Here is a 13141-nt window from a genome sequence, read left to right as displayed (position 1 = left end):
GGTGACAGAGAAGCGAGACTCCGTCTCAAAAACAAAAACAAAAAACAAAAAAGTAAAGTGCCAGGTACCAGCCTGGGCAGTATAGTGAGACCTCATCTCTACAAAAAAAGCTTAAAAAAAACTGGCTGAGTGTGGGTGGGGTGCACCATGGGAGGATCACTTGAATCCGGGAGGCAGAGAGGTTTGTGAGGCACAAATGGTGCCTACAGTCCAGCCACCAAATGGCGAGACTGTCTTTATATAAATAAATAAAGTGCCAGTGTTCAGAGAGGCGAGGCAACCCATGTGGGTGTACACAGCCGGGAAGCAGCAGGGTAGGGATCCGAACCTGCATCCAGCACGGTCTTTCCAGAGGCTGGAGGTACTGACCATTAGGATTGTCAGAGAAGCTGGATCTATGGAGTAAAGGGGACTTTTGGCGAGTGGAAGTTCCAAAGACCTTGGCAGGGAGTTAGGCGTCACCTCGGTCTTTCCTGTGACCCTTCCCCCGCAGATGCCCCGAGGAAGCCCAGCATAGACGGCTTCTCTTCGGATTCCTGGCTGGAGATGGAGGAGGAGGCCTGTGATCAGCAGCCTCAGGAGGAGGAGGAGAAGGACGAGGAGGGCGAGGGCAGGGACAGGGCACCCAAACCGCCCACCGATGGCTCCGCTTCACCCACCAGCATGCCCTCCGAGGACCAGGAGGCCCTCGGGAAGAAGCCCAAAGCACCTGCCCTGCGGTTCCTCAAAAGGACTTTGTCTAACGAGTCAGAGGAGAGCGTGAAGTCCACCACGTTGCCCGTAGACTACCCCAAGACCCCTACTGGCTCTCCTGCCACAGAGGTCTCTGCTAAATGGACCCATCTCACCGAGTTTGAACTGAAGGGCCTGAAAGCCCTGGTGGAGAAACTGGAATCCCTCCCGGAGAACAAGAAGTGTGTCCCCGAGGGCATCGAGGACCCCCAGGCACTCCTGGAGGGTGTGAAGGTGGGCAGGAGTGGCATCTGGGGCTGGGCGGCTGAGGAGGGCTGGGCAGGTCCTGTTCAGTGTGACAGGTGCAGCTCAGCTCATGGTGGCTCTGTGCAGATTGCTCTGAGCATTGGGCGGGTGCCGGGAGAGGGCTTCTGGGGGCCTCAGTCCACAAAAGCCTATGTAGGGTGTCCAAGCAGAGGTGACCATTAAGAGCTGCAGAGGGTGGGTGCGGTGGCTCACACCTGTAATCCTAACACTTCGGGAGGCTGAAGCGGGCAGATCACTTGAAGTCAGGAGTTCAAGACCAGCCTGGCCAACATGGTGAAACCCTGTCTCTACTTAAAAAAAAAAAAAAAAAAGAAAACTTAGCCAGGCATGGTGGCACATGCCTGTAGTCCCAGCTACTTGGGAGGCTGAGGAGAGAGGATTGCTTGACTCCAGGAGGTCACTGCTGTAGGGAGCCATGGTCTCACCACTGCACTCCAGCCTGGGCAACAGAGCAAGACCCTGCCTGAAAAAAAACCCAAAACAACCATACTAATCTGAAGAAGAAATGTCTTTCCATGCTTTTGGAAAGCCTTTTTTACTTTATTTATTTATTGATTGATTGATTGATTTACTTACTATTGAGACAGACAGGGTGTTACTCTGTTGCACAGGCTGGAATGCAGTGACGCGAGCTTGGCTCACTGCAGCCTCGACCTCCCAGGCTCAAGTGATCCTCCTGCCTCAGCCTCCCAAGTAGCTGGGACTACAGGTGCATGCCACCATGGTCAGCTAATTTTTAATTTTTTTGTAGAGATGGGGTCTCACCACATTGCCCAGGCTGGTCTCAAACTACTGGGCTCAAGTGATCCTCCCACCTCAGCTTCCCAAGGTGCTGGGATTACAGGCATGAGCCACTGTGCCTGGCCTAGCCTATTTTTGCCTTCAAAAGCATCTTTGTCTCTCTGATCTATTTCTGTGTGGTGTTGCTGGTTCTGGGAACAGATGTCCTCCTAGGGATGAAACTTGGCTCCTCCTATCCCTAGCCTCTACCTACCTGATTGGCCTGAGGCTGGACTTACCCTAGACCCTTTGATGATGTAGAGGAGGCCTGGGGTAGGGGTTAGAAAAAGTGCAAGCAGCCCAGACGTCCTCCTTCCTCACAGGGGAATCACCCATGGGCAGCTGTACAATAAATATGAAGTAAAGAGGCATCTCAATGACTTGGTGCTGTTGGGGGTGTTTTTCTAGTACAAACACATTGAAACCTTCCAACAACCCTTTGGAGTAGCACTGGGACAGTTGCTCCTGTGCCACAGGCCTAGAGTGCAGTGGGCGCCAATCTCTGCTCACTGCAACCTCTGCCACCTCCAGGTTCCAGCCATTCTCCTGCCTCCAGCCTCCTGAGTAGCTGGGGACCTGAGAGCCCACCACGAACCCCATTGAATTTTTATATTTTTAGTAGAGGGCGGGGTTTCACCATGTTGGCCAGGCAGTCTTGAACTCCTGACCTGCGTGATCTGCTGCCTCCTCAGCCTCCCAAAGTGTGAGGATTATAGGCGTGAGCCCACCGTTGCCCCGGCCTTGTAATTTTGTCCTGCCCTATTTTACAGATAAATGGGGTGGCGTAGAGAGCTTAAGTAACTACTCCTAGGGTCTGGTTGCTGTTCAGTAGGAGGAATCTATGGCCACTCTCTTTTTTTTTTTTTTTTTTTAAGGCCCAGGTCTTGCTCTGCCGCCCAGGCTGGGTCTGCAGTGGCAGCGATCTCAGCTCACTTTCTGGCTCAGCCTCCCGGGTTCACGCCATTCTCCTGCCTCAGCCTCGGAGTAGCTGGGACTACAGGCGCCCACCAAAGGCCGGCTAGTTTTTGTATTTTTAAGGTGGTTTTGCGTGGCAGGCTGGGTGTCTGGTCTCGATCTTCCCCGACCTCAGCCGATCTGCCCATCGGCCTCCCAGAAATTCTTTTGGGATTACAGGCTTGAGCCACCGCGCCCAGCCTATGCGCCACTCTTTTGGTGGCTGTAGAGAAAGTGATTTTCTTCCTCTCAAGAGGCAATCCCAAATTTAGGGAGACGATATTGAGGTGATTGTGTGGGTTTTATTTACAAATCATGCAACCTGGGATGAAAGCTGCAAATCTGCAGCCCCTGGGCAAACCAGCCTCGGGCCATCAGCCTGCACGAGTTCAAATGGATTTTTGTAATTAGTTCCCAACGTTAAACAAATCTGGAGCCTCTTATAAAATATCCTGGCTTGGCCAGGCATGGTGGCTCACGCCTGTAATCGCAGCACTTTGGGAGACCAAGTGAGCGGATCAGAAGTTGAGGTCAGGAGTTTGAGACCAGCCCCACAGCCCAGCATGGGTGAGAGCCTGTCTCTGCAAAATGCAAAATTAGCGGGTGTGGTGGCACACACCTGTAATCCCAGCTACTAGGGAGGAGCTGAGGTAAGGAGAATCACTTGAACCCTGGGAGGCAGGGGTTACAGTGAGCCAGATACCACTGCACTCAGGCGCAGGCGCCTGTGAGGGCCTCTGTCTCAGTAAATAAATAAATAAAAATGAAATATCCTAGGTCTCCTGGCTCATGTTCCTGAATGGCTAATCAGCAGGAAGTAATTAGCAGCGGACCCCATATGCTCCAGTCCCCACCACTAAACTTCCCTCTGCCTCCCTGAGTGTCACTAGTTTTTCTTTCTTTCTTTTTTTTTTTTTTTTTGAGACAGAGTCTTGCTCTGTCGCCCAGGCTGAAGTGCAGTGACATGATCTCGGTTCACTGCAACCTCTGCCTCCTGGGTTCAAGTGATTGTCCTACCCCTGCCTCCTGAGTAGCTGGGGCCATGGGCATGCTACCATACCTGGCTAATTGTTCTGTAATTTTTTTTTCTTTTGAGACGGAGTCTCGCTCTGTTGCCCAGGCTGGAGTGCGGTGGCCGGATCTCAGCTCACTGCAAGCTCCGCCTCCCGGGTTCACGCCATTCTCCTGCCTCAGCCTCCCGAGTAGCTGGGACTACAGGTGCCCGCCACCTCGCCCAGCTAGTTTTTTGTATTTTTTTAGTAGAGATGGGGTTTCACTGTGTTAGCCAGGATGGTCTCGATCTCCTGACCTCGTGATCCGCCCGACTCGGCCTCCCAAAGTGCTGGGATTACAGGCTTGAGCCACCGCCCCCGGCCTGTTCTGTAATTTTTGTAGAGATAGGGTCTCCTATGTTGCCCAGGCTGTCTTTTTCATATAACCTAGTCACTTAGCTCGTTTATTGAACTTACCTGACTTTAGAGATGTTTAGTTGAGCCTTGTCTAATGAGGCTGTTTTCAGGCTGAAGAGCTTGTTAATTAGGTGCACAGGCCTCCTGAGGGTCCCGTGAACGCTGGGGCCGCTGCTCGTGTCTCTAAATGTCGTGTGGCCAAGTGCTTGCCGGGGGCCGTGGGTGCCGTCACCTCGTCCAGAGCAGGAGAGTTTCTGATTGGTTTGACAGGCATCAGCCCTTCACTCTCCCTGGAGACCCAGAAAAAATTTTGAGGCCTGGTGCAGTGGCTCACACCTGTAATCCTAACATTTTAGAAGGCCGATCACATGAGCCCAGGAGTTTGAGACCAGTCTGGGCAACATAGTGAGACCCCATCTGTACAAAAACAAAAGTTAGCCAGGTGTGGTGGTGCGCGCCTGAGGCAGGAGGCTCACTGGAGCCCAGGAGTTCCAGGCTGCAGTGAGCCGAGTGCGCCACTGCACTCCAGCCTGGGAGACAGAACAAGACCCTGTCTCAAAAAAATTAAAAAAAACAAAAAACCCGATTTTTTATTTTTTAATTTATTTTATTTTATTTTTTAAATTTTTTATTTTTTTGAGACGGAGTCTCGCTCTGTCGCCCGGGCTGGAGTGCAGTGGCCAGATCTCAGCTCACTGCAAGCTCTGCCTCCCGGGTTTATGCCATTCTCCTGCCTCAGCCTCCTGAGTAGCTGGGAGGCGCCCGCCACCTTGCCCGGCTAGTTTTTTGTATTTTTTAGTAGAGATGGGGTTTCACCGTGTTAGCCAGGATGGTCTCGATCTCCTGACCTCGTGATCCGCCCGTCTCGGCCTCCCAAAGTGCTGGGATTACAGGCTTGAGCCACCGCGCCTGGCCAAAAAACCGATTTTGAACCCAGTACTGACTTTCAGGTTGGGAGTGCTGCCCCAGAGGGTGGGCCGCCTGTTCTCCCCAGCTGCACACGCCATTGCCTTGTTCTCTCTTTTCTGTTGTTGGGGGATTCTTTTGCTTTGGCCAAAAAATAAAACACAGCTCAGGAATGTGGGTCTGAGACAGTTCAGAGCTGATGCCCAGCTCCCCCACTGCCGCTGAGGGATTCATGTTTCTGGGCTGTGGTGGTTTCCGCTTGATGACTGACCTGCTAGGATCTTTGGCTTGTGTTTCAGGAAGAGGGGCTCTCTCCTGGGACCTCAGAGGCTGCTGCTTGTGGTGGCTCAGGGTAACTAGTGCCCTGGTGATTGGAGACAGCCCCCAGTTCAACTCAGTCCTTAGATGGCTAGGTTTTGGCTTATACTAAAAACCCATTTGTTCTTTCATTTGTGTGATTTTGTTGTTTTTACATTTTGAGACAGTCTTACTCTGTCACCAAAGCTAGAGTGCAGTGGCATGATCACAGCTCATTGCAGCCTCGACCTCCTGGGCTTAGATGATCCTCCCACCTCAGCCTCTCCTGTATCTGGGACTATAGGTGTGCATCACCACGTCTGGCTGTTTTATATTTTTTGTAGAGACGGAGGTCTCACTGTGTTGCCCAGTCTCATCTTGAGCCCCTGGGCTCAGGTGGTTGGACAGCTTTGTATGACGTATGTTTTAAATTGTGGTAAGACACACATTACAGAACTTACCATTTTAACCATGTTAAAGTGTCCAAATCAGTGGCCTTAGGTACAGTCACAATTTTGGTTGTTTTTTTTGTCTGTTTTGTTTTGTTTTTCTTTTTTGAGACACAGCCTCACTCTTGCCTAGGCTGGAGTGCAGTGGTATGATCTCAGCTTACTGCAACCTCTGCCTCCTGGATTCAAGTGATTCTCATGCCTCAGCCTCCCGAGTCACTGGAATTACAGGCATGTGCCACCACACCTGGCTAGTTTTTATATTTTTAGTAGAGATGGGGTTTCATTATGTTGGCCACGCTGGTCTTCAACTCTTGGCCTCAGGTAATCATCTTGGCTTGGCCTCCCGAAGTGCTGGGATTGCAGGCATGAGCCACTGTGCCCGGCCAACAATTCACAGTCGTGTGCAGCCACCACCACTATCTTATTCCAGAACCTTTTTATCACTGCGGACAATCCCGTACCTAAGAGCTGCCATGTCCCATACCCTCTTCACTGCGAATCTGCTTTCTGTCCTGTGGATTTACTTATTCTAGATATTTCATTGTAATGTAGGTTTTGGTTTGTTTTTGAGATGAGGGTCTCACTCTGTCACCCAGCCTGGAGTACAGTGGCACAGTCATAGCTCACTGCAGCCTCAACCCCCGAGGCTCAAGCAATCCTCCCATCTCAGCCTCCCAAGTAGCTGGGACTACAGGCATATGCCACTACTCCCAGCTAATTTTTTAGTTATTTGTGGAGACTATGTCTTGCTATGTTGTTTATGCCTATAATGCCAGCACTTTGGGAGACCAAGGCAGGAGGATTGGTTGAGCTCAGGAGTTTGAGACCAACTTTGGCAACATAACAAGATCCTATCTCTATAAAAAAATAAAAAATTAGCCAGGTATAGTGGTGTGCACCTCTACCTGGGAGACTGTGTAGTGTTAGAGGGCTGAGGCAGGAGGATCATTTGAGCCCAGGAGGTGGAGGCTACAGTGAGCTGTGATTGCATCAGACAGAGACCCTGTCTCAACATCAATGAGAAATAAATATAGACACTTACTGTGATGGAGGTGCCAAGATATTGGCCTGTATGAGATGGACAAGAACTCAGGACGCAGGAGACCCTGGAGTTCAAGTTTGGTTTCTGCTCTGAGCTACTCACTGTGTGGCCTTGGGCAAGCCAGTCCACCTTTCTGTTTACCTGTATGTAAAATGAGGATGTGCTTTGTCCTCCTGGGGACCAGATTCTGTGATTCTTGGCCATTCTGAAACGCTGACCCTTCTGTGAAACTGCAGTGTCCTCACTGTGATATGGGCATAACAGCGGAGACCTATGTCATTGAATTACTTTAAGGAACAATGAAGCCATGAACATAGGTTGCAGCCAAAGGTGAGTCAGACTGGCTTTGGCCAGCTACCCACACTTCCGCTGCCCTTTCTCTTTCCTTCCCCCTTCTCACCTCTCAGCAGCCCCCTCATGCCCCCTCCAGGTTAAAGATTGCTGCTTAGGCTTGGCACAGTGACTCACATCTGTCATCCAAGCCCTTTGGGAGGCCAGAGTGGGAGGGTGGCTGGAGCTCAGGAGTTTGAGGCCACCCTGGGCAACATAGTGAGACCCCGACTCTACGAAAACAAAACAAAACAAAAGGAACAAAAAATTAGCCAGGTGTAGTGGCGTGCGCCTGTGGCCCCAGCTACTTGAAAGTCTGATGCAGGAGGATTTACTGAGACCCTGTCTCAGCTCACTGCAACCTTCACCTCCCAGGTTCAAGTGATTCTCCTGCCTCAGACTCCCAAGTAGCTGGGATTACAGGCATGCGCCACCACGCCCACCTAATTCTTGTATTTTAGTAGAGGCAGGGTTTCGCCATGTTGGCCAGGCTAGTCTCTAACGCCTGGCCTCAAGCGATCTGCCTTTCTCGGCCTCCCAAAGTGCTGGGATTACAGGTGTGAACCACTGTGTGGCCAGGTGTTCTTTGAAGACCAAAAGTTCTGCATCAGACCGAAATCCCTGTGCCATCTGTTAACCAAGCTGAATGCTCTTGGGGAATGCAGTACTTGGAATACAGCGTCGTGGTCATGAGGACTCAGTGAGGTGACACCTTTAGCACAGGGCCTTTAATAGCTCAGCAAACTAGAGCCAAAAATTTCAGACATCATAGAATGAAAACAGGCTGGTGCAGGTCAAATGTGCCAGCCTGTGAAACCCATGGCCGTGGAAGGTGTTCACAGCTTTTTTCTCTTGGGGTTGTCAGTTCCCCACCTGGAACGCATCTGCTTGTTGACGTGGCCTCTCCTGGGTCTTACTGACTTGTAGAACAGTGAGGTGTAAAGCCCAGATGACCAGCGTGGTTGGCTTTTAAAAATCATCACACTTTTGGCTAGGCACGGTGGCTCACGCCTATAATCTCAGCACTTTGGGAGGCCAACGTGGGCGGATCAGGAGGTCAAGAGTTCAAGACCAGCGTGGTCAACATGGTGAAACACCATCTCTACTGAAAATATAAAAAAATTAGGTAGGCGTGGTGGTGTGCGCCTGTTATCCCAGTTACTCTGGAGGCTGAGACAGGAGAATTGCTTGAACCTGGGAGGCAGACGTTGCAGTGAGCTGAGATCGTGCTGCTGCACTCCAGCCTGGGCGACAGAGCAAGACTCTGTCTCCAAAAAATAAATAAATTAAAAAAATTAAAAACCAAGTATGTTATTTAATAGTCCTGGGGGTCAGAATCAGAACTAAAAGAGTCAGCAGGGCTGTGCTTGCTCCAAAGCCTCTAGAAGAGAATCCTTCTGGGCCTCCTCCAGTTTCTGGCAGCTTTTGGTGTTCGCTGGCTGTGGCTGCATCACTCCAGTCTCTGCCTTCATTTTCTTGTGGATTTCTTCTTTGTGTCTCTGTCCAAATCTCTCTTATCATAAAGACACTAGACATTGGATTTAGGGTCTACCCTAAATTCAGGATTATTTCACCTTGAAAAAAAAATTTTTTTTTGAGACGGAATCTTGCTCCGTTGCCCAGGCTGGAGTTCAATGGTGTGATACCGCATCACCACAACCCCTGTTCCCTGGGTTCAAGCAATTCTGCCTCATCCTCCTGAGTAGCTGGGACTACGGGCATGTGCCACCATGCCTGGCTAACTTTTGTATTTTCAGTAGAGACGGGGTCTCACCATGTTGGCCAGGCTGGTCTTGAACTCCTGGCCTCAAGTGATCCGCCCTCCTCCGCCTTCCAAAGTGCTGGGAGCCACGGTGCCCTACCTGAACACATAATTTTTGGGACACAATTCAAGCTACTTCAGATGGGTTTTCACAGACGGTTGGGCTGAGATGGAGGGAGGGTACTTGAGAGACCCCAGGTACCTTGACGCCTGGCGGGTCTCTTTCCCCGCGGAAGGGGTCACCCCGGAGGATGCTGGTTCCCCAGAGCAGGAGTTCCCCAAGCCGCACCTCCCTTGTCGGCCAGTGGATGGCGATTCTTCCCTGATGCCTGCCTTATTTTCACAGTGGGATATTTTTAGTCACGGCATGGAGGGAGTTTGTGATTGTTAAAGCCCCAGCTTAGGGAGCAGTGGGACCCGAATCCGTTGTTAACTAATTAAGCTCTTTGAGACAAATTGGCATAAGGGGCCGCCCAGGCCCAGCCATCCCTTGTCTGTGGTTATCTCGTGAGGTCCAGTACGGGGCAGTTTCCAGCAGAAAGGGCCCCAAGGCTTGATCTTTCTTTTTTTTTTTTTTTTTTTGAGACGGAGTCTTGCTTTGTCGCCCAGGCTGGAGTGCAGTGGCCGGATCTCAGCTCACTGCAAGCTCCGCCTCCCGGGTTTACGCCATTCTCCTGCCTCAGCCTCCCGAGTAGCTGGGACTACAGGCGCCCGCCACCTCGCCCGCTAGTTTTTTTGTGTGTGTGTTTTTTTAGTAGAGACGGGGTGTCACCGGTTAGTCACGATGGTCTCGATCTCCTGACCTCGTGATCCGCCCGTCTCGGCCTCCCAAAGTGCTGGGATTACAGGCTTGAGGCACCGCGCCCGGCCGGCTTGATCTTTCTCTTCCAAAGCCTGCCCTGGACTTTCGGAGGGGAGCGGCGTGTAGGGTGTAACCCTTAGGGGGCTGAGCTGGTGAGGGCCCCCAGCCTTCCTTGTATCTGTGCTTCCGAGAGCCCCAGGGAGTGTATAAATTCAAGCAGGGCCTAGGGAAGCCAGTGACATGATTCCCTCCAGCACAACCTATTTCTCAGAGATGAAATCTCCAATTAGAATAATCTTTTCCCGCAGCCTGTCATACACAAATGAAAATTCTTCCCTGAGGGACAGAGCCCAGGGCGCCCCCTGGTGACCACAGGGGGCCACACACACAGGGAAACGGGAGGTATGAGCGTGAGATCCTAGGCTCAGGGCACTTGGGGAAAATTCTTTTTATTTTTAATTATTGTTAAGTAATTAATTATTATTTTTTTGAGTTGGAGTCTCGTTCTGTCACCCAGGCCAGAGTGCAGTGGTGCAATCTTGGCTCATTGTAACTTCTGCCTCCTGGGTTCAAGTGATTCTCCTGCCTCAGTCTCCCGAGCAGCTGAGACCACAGACACGTGCTACCACGCCTGGCTAATTTTTTTGTACTTTTAATAGAGACGGGGTTTCATCATGTTGGCCAGGCTGGTCTTGAACTCCTGACCTCAGGTGAATTGCCCACCTTGACCTCTCAAAGTGCTGGGATTACAGGCACGAGCCACCGCACCTGGCCATTATTATTATTTAGAGACAGAGTCTCCCTCTTTCTCCCAGGTTGGAGTGTAGTTGTGTGATCATAGCTCACTGCAGCCTCAAACTTCTGGGCTCAAGCAATCCTCACACCTCAATCTCCCCAAGAAGCTAGGACTATGGGCACATACCACCATGCCCAGCTAAGTTTTAAAGTTTTTTTGTAGAGATGGGGTCTTGCTATATTGCGCAGGCTTACCAATAACAATTGCAATTTTAAAAAGTATTGGCCGGGCACGGTGGCTCATGACTGTAATCCCAGCACTTTGGGAGGCCGAGGTAGGTGGATCGCCTGAGGTCAGGAGTTCAAGACCAGCCTGGCCAACATGGTGAAACCTGTCTCTACTGGAAAAAAAAAAAAAAAACAACAAAAATTAGCTGGGCACGGTGGTGTGTGCCTGTAATCCCAGCTCCCCAGGAGGCTGAGGCAGGGAATCGATGGAACTGGGGAGGCAGAGGTTGCAGTGAGCCGAGATCACGCCACTGCACTCTAGCCCAGGCGACAGAGCAAGACTCCGTCTCAAAAAAAATAAATAAATAAAAAATTTATCGAGTGGGTGTGGTGGCTCACACACCTGTAATCGCAGCACTTTAGGAGTCCAGAGGATCAGCTGACCGTAGGAATTTGAGACCAGCCTGGGCAACATAGCAAGAACCTATCTCTACTAAAAAATTAAAAAATTAATTGGGCATGATGGTGCTTTCTTATCCCAACTACTTGGGAAGCTGAGGTGGGAGAATTGCTCGAGCCCAGGAGTTCGAGGCTGTGGTGAGCTGTGATCACGCCGCAGCACTCAAGCCTGGGCAACTCTATGTTTTTTTGAAACAGAGTCTTTTAAAATATATTATTTATTGTTATTAATTTATTAATTATGTCTAGTACTTTGAACTGCAGTAATAACTTTTTGTAACTGATCTCCCTCTAAAGAGGCCTCTACCTCAGGGCTTGTGAGTTAGACTCCAATCTGATATTGAAATGACAAGAAATGGTAAGACATTTAAGAAGGAAACTCAAAACAAAGGGGGGTGGGCATTACTTTCAGTCATATGCAGAGCCATGTTTGCAAGTTGGTGGCCCATGGGCCGAACCAGCACACGGATGTGTCACTCACCGTGGGTTTTTTTTTTAAGTTTTAGTTAGTTGCTAACATTTAAAAATGCAGAGATTTCAAATAAAACTCTGCATCTTTGATTTCTTCTGAAAAAGTAAAGGTCTAGTGGGCCTTTCATCCCCATAGGAGGTAAGCTGGAGTTGGGTAGCATTCCCCCTTTTTAAACGGGCCGTGTGTTCTCTAGTTTGTCACAGGCCTCACCATTCCCTATTGTCCCAGTCTGGTTACATCTTGAATTTGTTACTCAATCCTAAAGTTTGGGATTGGAGTAAGTGGCTGAAATGCCCTGTGGAAATGACGGTCTTCTCCCCCAGCCATTTGGGACCCACATGCAAGGGGGAATGGGAAGTCTCTGGCTAAACCTGGAGCATATTTCTGGAAAGCTCGTTTGTTCTTTGTGATTTTTTAGAGAGAGGAAAACTATTTATTTATTTATTTATTTTGAGACAAAGTCTCACTCTGTTTCTTAGATTGGAGTGCAGTGGCACGGTCTCGGCCCACTACAACCTCTGCCTCCTGGATTCAAGTGATCCTCCTGCCTCAGCCTCCCAGGTAGCTGGGACCACAGGCACACACCACCATATCTGGCTAATTTTTGTAGTTTTAATAGTGATGGGGTTTCTCCGTGTTGCTCAGGCTGGTCTAACTCCTGGCCTCACGTGATCCACCTGCCTTGGCCTCCTGAAGTGCTGAGATTACAGTCCTGAGCCACTGCACCTGGCTGGATACATTATTATTAGAAAAAATCAGCACTGATGCTTGTGGAAGAGGGTGCAAAATTCCTATGGATTATTTTTTATTTTCATTTTTATTTTTTTTGAGACGGAGTCTTGCTTTGTTGCCCAGTCGGGAGTGCAAAGGCATGATCTCAGCTCACTGCAACCTCCACCTCCCAGGTTCAAGCGATTCTTCTGCCTCAGCCTTCCAAGTAGCTGGGATTACAGGCATGTGCCACCACGCCAGGCTGATTTTGTACTTTTAGTAGAGACAGGGTTTCTCCATGTTGGTGAGGCTGGTCTCAAACTCCTGACCTCAGGTGATCCGCCTGTCTCGGCCTCCCAAAGTGCTGGGATTACAGGCATGAGCCACTGCACCCGGCCTCATATGGATTATTAAAAGAAATAATGAAATGAGAATCCTTTGCCCTAGTGCCCCCTCCTAGTCTATTCTATTCTATTCTATTCTATTCTATTCTATTCTATTCTATTCCATTCCATTCCATTCTATATTTTATTTTATTTTTTGAGATGGAGTCTCACTCTGTTGCTCAGGTTGGAGTGCAGTGGCATGATCTCGGCTCATTGCAACCTCTGCCTCCCGGGTTCAAGCGATTCTTCTGCTTCAGCCTCCTGAGTAGCTGGAATTACAGGCACCCGCCACCACACCTGGCTAATTTTTGTAATTTTAGTAGACACGGGGCTTCACCATATTGGCCAGGCTGCTCTTGAACTTCTGACCTCGTGATCCACCCACCTTGGCCTCCCAAAGTGCTGGGATTACAGGTG

General features: G+C 50.1%; 1 protein-coding gene across 16 annotated transcripts in view; it reads left to right on the top strand.

The window, feature by feature from the left end:
* KDM2B (lysine demethylase 2B) overlaps window positions 1–13141 on the top strand; it is a 153570-nt gene that overhangs the window by 71746 nt on the left and 68683 nt on the right. For all 16 annotated transcript variants that reach the window (XM_031650834.1, XM_021923049.2, XM_031650831.1 and 13 more), the window contains one exon: window positions 494–966. In XM_031650834.1, the coding sequence (XP_031506694.1) occupies window positions 494–966 (473 nt within the window). The remainder of the gene's footprint in view (window positions 1–493; window positions 967–13141) is intronic.

This window comes from Papio anubis, chromosome 9, assembly GCF_008728515.1.
Source record: "Papio anubis isolate 15944 chromosome 9, Panubis1.0, whole genome shotgun sequence".
NCBI lineage: Eukaryota > Metazoa > Chordata > Mammalia > Primates > Cercopithecidae > Papio > Papio anubis.
This window is presented reverse-complemented; position numbering and strand designations above follow the sequence as displayed.